Here is a 6,808-nt window from a genome sequence, read left to right on the forward strand (position 1 = left end):
ACAGTGGGGTAGAATGAGTCCACAGTGGGGTAGAATGAGTCCACAGTGGGGCAGAATGAGTCCACAGTGGGGCAGAATGAGTCCACAGTGGGGCAGAATGAGTCCACAGTGGGGCAGAATGAGTCCACAGTGGGGTAGAATGAGTCTATAGTGGGACAGAATGAGTCCACAGTGGGGCAGAATGAGTCTACAGTGGGGTAAATGAGTCCACAGTGGGGTATAATGAGTACCTTCTTGCTGTCTCGGGGCAGCAGCAGCTCCAGCGTCGCCACGTTTGTCTCTCGGAACATCTGGTTTCCTTTTCCTCTCTTCACCGCCAGAACTCGGATCGACTCCAGAGCGACGGCGACCTCCGGCGCCGACAGACCCAGCAGAGGAGCGTATCGATCCGCCAGCTCCTGAACACGAAACACGGCAAAACAGATGTGGAACAAGATCTAAGAACCACAGTATGTTTAAATACTTCACTGTGGTCGTGGGGTTTAAGCTCCAGCGTCACCCACAATCACAGATGACTGATCTACTGTCCAATGTTACAGATTCTGGATCAGTGACATGACGAGAAATACCAGAGAAGCTTCAAGGTTTTTATCTTTAATGGTCGTATAAACGAGAACCAGAGCCTGTTTCCTGGGCGTGACCGAGCCTCCAGCGGCCCGCTGACCGACCGCTGACCGACCTGCATGTGCTGCTGCCTCTGCTGCTGGTTGTCGTCGTCGGTGTACGGGGGGTTCCACAGCTGGATCTTCTCCTGCTTCAGCAGGTTCTTCAGCTTCGCCTCCGTGTTCTGCTCCGCCATCGTCCCTGGAAACAACGACGAGACACGAGTGAGCAGGAGGAGGAGCCTGAAGCCGTCAGGTGAGTTGCTCAGGTTCAGGTGAACGAGTGTTCATGAGCAGCAACATCAGATCCACCCACCGTGACGTGTTCAGAAAGCTGGAGTTTTAACAGGTTTATGTTTTGAACAATTCACTTTAACTTTACACATTTTCTGTTTTGTTAGTTAACTGTACAAAACAACAACTAGCAAAACAAACGGGCCAAAACTGTAAAAAACATCCACTTCAGTCTGTTATTAGAAACACTTGTTTGTTCTTTTACAATATGACTGTAAAATTACTGTTTTACTGCATTTAAATCAGCAGAAACAGTATTTTACAGACACATACTGTTATTTGAAGGGAAAATTGTTTTACATATTTTCTTTGTTTTGTTAAATTACCGGTAATATCTAGTAAACACATAAAAATATAAAATATATATTAATAATATATCTTTATTTTCACTGTTTCTCTGCTAGTTTCTGAACATTAAGGTACTCCATCATTTGTAGATTTTATTTTATTTTTTCTAAACGGCAGCAGCACAGAGAGCAGCGCTGGTTATTACAGACACATGAAGGTTTCAGATCCCAGACGGTCACAGAGCTGCAGGAACACAGCGACCACAGGAGCTGGTGGTGAAGTTCTGTGGTCCATGGAGGAGCTACAGGGCAGCTCAGGATACACATGAACTTTTCACTTTTCCCTCCTTTGGCTGTTTAACTACATTCACCAGAGGAGCACCAGGCCTGATCCTGATCCTGGTCCTGGTCCTGATCCTGATGGATTCAGGTTTGTGTGAAACTTCTGGACCCACTCGTCTCTTAAGCCACTATTCACGGACCCTCCCACAGCTGCATGCTCATCAAACACCAGCTGCTGTGGTTCAACCCGGATTCTGTGCGTCCGGTCCAGTCTGAGAACTTCACATCCCCTAATTAGCTGTTTAGTCGAATCATTGTGCCCCGCTGCATTCTGGGAGATGTAGTGGTTCGGAGCTGGACGCGCACTAAACTCCAGCTTTAACCAACGGGACACTTTGTGAAGCTTCACCGAAACTCACTAAACTTCACCGACGTGAGCGCGTCTGTCAGAAGCTGCTGGTTGATACGAAACGTGTCGTCCGGTGAAGTGACGCCAACAGGTTGACGTTTCACTCGGTCCGACTGCAGCTAGCTGCAGCTAGCAGCTCGGTTAGCCGTCCGTACAGCGGACAAATGCTCGGACCGGAGCCTGTCACGGGTCGCTGTGGGCGGGAAGTGCTCCCGTGAGTTACCTCGGTGTCGGGGGTCACGGTGACCGGCGGCTCCGCGGTTCGAGTATCGGTTAAAAGTCCGCTAACGCTCCGCTCGCTGCGCTGGATGATGTTGTTTTCAGGAATCTGTTGTTTCCGGGAATGATGTGATGAGACGCAGCAGAGCGCTCACTCCGCGCACGTTTCAGGATCCGACGGCGTCACTACGTCACCGGAAAACAGCACCAGAGCTGCGGCTCCGTCAGAGAGCAGCAGGAGGCTCCTCCCCCAAATAGACGATCTTCGAACCACTACGGCGCCCGACGAGGGTCAAGCGCTCCGCGTTTTCCTCTGAATCCACAGCGAGACAAGTAACTTAACTTAAATTAAATTAACTAAATGAAATGTATTTTATTTCAATTAACTAAATAAAAAAAAGTATATTCAACTTATTAAACTAACTAAATTAAATTATCTAACAGAATAAAATAAAAATAATTCAAAATAAAATTAGAACACCCAAAATCATTATTTAAAAATAATATTTAATGTCCAAAGTGATAAAATGAAACAGTAATTGTGCTAAAAATTTAAATTGAATGATCAAATAAAACAAAACTAATTAGCCAAAAAATATTCACTAAAGAAAAAACCAAATGTGATCAAATAGAATCAGCAGTCACAAAATAATTCAAAAGGATCAAATGCAATAAAACTGAGCAATATAATAATAATTATAATAATAATAATCAGAACACCCAAAATGATCAAAAAACAACAAAGTGATGAAATGAAACAAAAGACAAAATGCACTAAAATTTATTTGCATTAAATTTAATGTAAAAAAACAAAAACAAAAAAACACCCAAATAAAAAATAAAATAACGCTAAATTTCAAGAATGATTAAATGAAACTAAAACACTAGATGTGATAAAACAGAACAAGATAACAAACATGAGAAAATAAAGTAAGCCGTCATAAAATTTAAGAAATAAATTCAAATAAAATATTCAAATAATGAAATAGAAAACCCACCGCGAAAAAATAAAACTTAAAAGAAATGAGATGACAGAAAATGGAACACTAATGAACACATCTCTGATTAACTTTGTGCTTGATGGTAGAAATGTTCTGCAGAGGAACGTTCTGTCATGTGTTCCTCAGCGAAAATGTTCCTCCTTTAATTCATCGCATTACAGGAACGTTTAATAAAACGTTCTGGATAAACAAACATTCTGTCAACTGAGGCCTAAAATGATTTGAAATGTTTGTTTGAAGATGTTCTTTGTTTCAGAGAACATTGTGAGAATGTTTTATAACAGAACGTTCTATATGTTCCCTAAAAAACATCTTCAGAACTTTAAAGGTAGAACGTTCCACTGTCATTGAATTGTCACAGTACAGGAACGTTTCATCTTGGTTTAATGAGCTGTTTGTACTCAGACTTTAGTGGCTTCATGTGAGACCGGCAGGATCGACCCGGTGGCCCAGAAACGGAACATTTACTGGATGTTGGTAGAACGTTCCTCCTTTGTCATCACAGAACACCACGTGTGTTCCTGACAACATCCTCTGAACGCTGACATTAAAACATTATTTTAACTTTAAGGGAACGTTACTGGAAATTAAAATGTTATGAAGATGTTCTTTGAATATTTGATTAAAACCTTCTCGTGACTCGATAATCGACCCTTAACAATCCTAAACCTGCTATCCGACAGGTTTGTAGGAAAAACCAGCAGAACCCATAAAAACAGCCTTAACATAGCGACAGCCTTGGATTGTGACTCCGACATGACATTTAATGTCACCAATCAGGATGACGGCGTATTATCTGACTGAACAATCCCACAGATTGGCTACGTTCACACTGCAGGACTTGATGCTCAATGAGGATTTCTTTGTGACTTCCTTCACGTTTCCACTTCAATGCGACTTGTATGTGATCTGCTGTGTGAACTTCATACGAGCCAAAAGTGTCCCGCATGCGCACAAGAGGACACGACGACGTCACACGCAGCGAGCGTGCTCAGTGTTTATGGAAGTAAACATGGATGGTAACGGTGGAGCGTATCTGCCACTCCCCCGCCGCCACCGATGGAGGAAACAGAAGTGTGAGCGCTAACTAAACTAGCATCAGCAGCCAAGTACTGCCTGTGTGTTCTGGACACTTCCACCCCGTCAGAGCGCTGCCCCGGGGTGGAAGTGGGCGGAACATGCACAGAGCACCGGTCAGTTAGGCTGAAGTCCAGCGATGTGTAGTGTTCTAACAACACACTAGTTATTATAACAACTATGAACAATAATGAACAACTAATGAGCCTTCCAGCATCAAGCCCTCCTCGTATCTGGACCTCCGTCTGGACAATCCGACAGCCTTGATATCGACATAGAAGAAGGTTTTACATTTAGTGTCGGATTATCGAGTCACAACTGTACTTTTAAAAATGATTAGAACTTGTAGGTTCTGCGGTGGGAACGTTCCCTGCTTTTAGTGGGACTCTGTGTGTTTTGGTTTATCGACTGCAGTCAGCCACAGCTCCAATCAGAACTGACTCACTCGTGACCTTCACAGGTTTTATTTGCAGCGTTTGTAGCCTTGACTCTGTCGTGGTGACTTATTCAGATGAGACTCTGATCAGCAGCTGCTTGTTGTGTGACTTGGTCAGAAGGACGAGTACATGCCGAGCCTGCGGGCGGCCTCAGAGATCCTGGGGGTCTTCCTGCTGGGGAAGGGGTAGCAGCCGGCGCTCTGCTGCCTGCTCAGGACCTTCCTGGAGCCGCTGCTCTGCAGGACGCCGCCGCTGGCCTCCTGCTGGCGGGGCTGAAGCTCCCTCTGCAGGCCGCCGCCACCGTCACGGCGGTCCGGACGCAGCTCGTCTCTGGACCCGTCTGGAGCGGCGGGGAGGCGGTTCTCGTCTCTGGAGCTGCTGAGAGAATCCGAACCCGCCGACAGTTTTCTGTCTCCGGACTCTGAACAGCTGCCGAGAAAAAAAACAAAAAAACAAATCAATCAGATTTGTCCAAACCGACGAGCAGGAACACAAAGACGGAGCAGAACACGGAACAGCAGCAGAAACACGTCAGCATCACGTGACACCAAAACATCAGTAAAAAGAATCAACAGAACTAAGAAACCTGGAAGCAACAGATGGTGGACATGGTGTAATGTTGAAACTAGCAGCTAACGTCTGTAAAACAACGACTTTCAGCAGATTTAAATCCAGTGAGACTGATGTTGAGGTCACACATGGTTCAAGAACAAATGACTGTTTGTAGAAACAGATGTTAGACGTGACGGTATTCACAGCTTTGGTTTGGTTTTCACAGTCAGTGTGTAAATTAACAAGTTTTCTGCGATTTTAATAGTTATCTGCAATTTAACAAAACAATTAAAATGTAAATTAAATATTTGTGGGATTTTACCAGAACATCTGTAAAATGACTGTTGGAGCAGTTATTGACCATTCGTCAGCCCGTTCTTCTACATAACAGCAAAGTGAGAATAAAAAGTTGAATTTCATCAGAATGACTTCTGGTTTAGGTTTAAACATACGAGGAAGCTGACGACGCAGAAACAGCGCTGAGACAGTGACGTATGGATTAAAGGTGACAGAACCCGTTCCTAAAGAGCAGCTCCAGTGGTTCTGACTGTTCTGCTGCATGTCGTCTGAACGTCGACTCGTCTGCTTTCAGCTTTCGATTCTGGTGCTGGTCCACTGAGCCCCAAAACCCAACGACGGGTCAGAAACACGTTTTCTTATTTAAAAAAATCTCCAACAACTTATCAGGCAGAATTAGTAAAACTCTGTAGTTTTTACACTTTGCTGAGTTTTCAGTTTTCTGACCAACAGTTTATCCAAAATGACTTCAGATGTCAAACACTGCTTCTGACCCGTCCAGGACGACTCGAGTGTTGTCCCAAGTTACGAAAAACAAAACAACTGACTTCAAATTTGTCAAAAATGGCAAAAAATGTCTTCAGAATTACAACTAAACATCCAAAACGACCTAAAATTAATCTAAAATTACAACAAATGTCCAAAACAACACCACAAACACTTCAAACCTGTTTAAAAAATGACAAGATGTCTTGTCAGGAATCACTCAAAAAATGGTCCAAAGTCACAATAAATGTCCAAAATGACCTGAAATGGAACCAGAACGTGTCCAGAACGACTAACAGCGTGACCCAAATTACACAGAAACTCTGAAATGACTCAAAACATGTTCAGAACTGCTAGAACCTCATCAGGATGGCGTCCGGTTCCGGAGCAGCTTCAGAACCGTGACACTCCATCTGAACTCTGGGTGTCGTCAGTCCGAAGACATCAACGTGATGAAGAACCACCAAACACACCAAGAAGCAGCTCCATGTTCTAAAGCAGAACCAGAGAGAACCCGTCTGACCTGTCGGAAGAGGGCGGCCGGGTCAGGCCTCCGGGGCAGCAGCGCCGGTGCAGGTCCAGGTGGGCGCGCCAGGGGTCGCAAGTCGGGTCGCAGGTCGGGTCGGGGTCCGGGGTGCTGTTTGGTTCCCACGGCGACGTCAAACCCTGAGCGACGGCGACGACGCTGACGGCGTCTTCAGACACTGGAGACAGAAATCACATGTGAGCTGGGTTCCATCTGAAGGAACCCAAGAACCCCCTGGACTCTGGAACAGGAGGTTCAGGAGGTAAAGCAGCCGTAGAACACTGAAGGAACCATGAAGCAGCTACAGAACCCTGAAGGAACCATGAAGCAGCTACAGAA

General features: G+C 45.0%; 2 protein-coding genes across 2 annotated transcripts in view; both read right to left on the reverse strand.

Moving 5' to 3' along the window:
* The window catches only part of nub1 (negative regulator of ubiquitin-like proteins 1), a 10,538-nt gene extending 8,311 nt beyond the window's left edge, over nucleotides 1-2,227 (reverse strand). The window contains 3 exon segments of the mRNA XM_008294598.1: nucleotides 192-398; nucleotides 680-804; nucleotides 2,098-2,227. Coding sequence (XP_008292820.1) covers nucleotides 192-398; nucleotides 680-799 — 327 coding nt within the window. The 5' untranslated portion in view covers nucleotides 800-804; nucleotides 2,098-2,227.
* Nucleotides 2,228-4,604: 2,377 nt separating this feature from the next.
* LOC103366780 (uncharacterized protein C9orf152) overlaps nucleotides 4,605-6,808 on the reverse strand; it is a 4,202-nt gene continuing 1,998 nt past the window's right edge. The window contains exons 3-4 of the mRNA XM_008294601.1: nucleotides 6,467-6,647; nucleotides 4,605-5,037 (exon numbers count right to left, since the gene is read on the reverse strand). Of these exons, the coding sequence (XP_008292823.1) occupies nucleotides 4,722-5,037; nucleotides 6,467-6,647 (497 nt within the window). The 3' untranslated portion in view covers nucleotides 4,605-4,721. The remainder of the gene's footprint in view (nucleotides 5,038-6,466; nucleotides 6,648-6,808) is intronic.

Source organism: Stegastes partitus, unplaced genomic scaffold (genome assembly GCF_000690725.1).
Source record: "Stegastes partitus isolate 25-593 unplaced genomic scaffold, Stegastes_partitus-1.0.2 Scaffold976, whole genome shotgun sequence".
NCBI classification, from domain to species: domain Eukaryota; kingdom Metazoa; phylum Chordata; class Actinopteri; family Pomacentridae; genus Stegastes; species Stegastes partitus.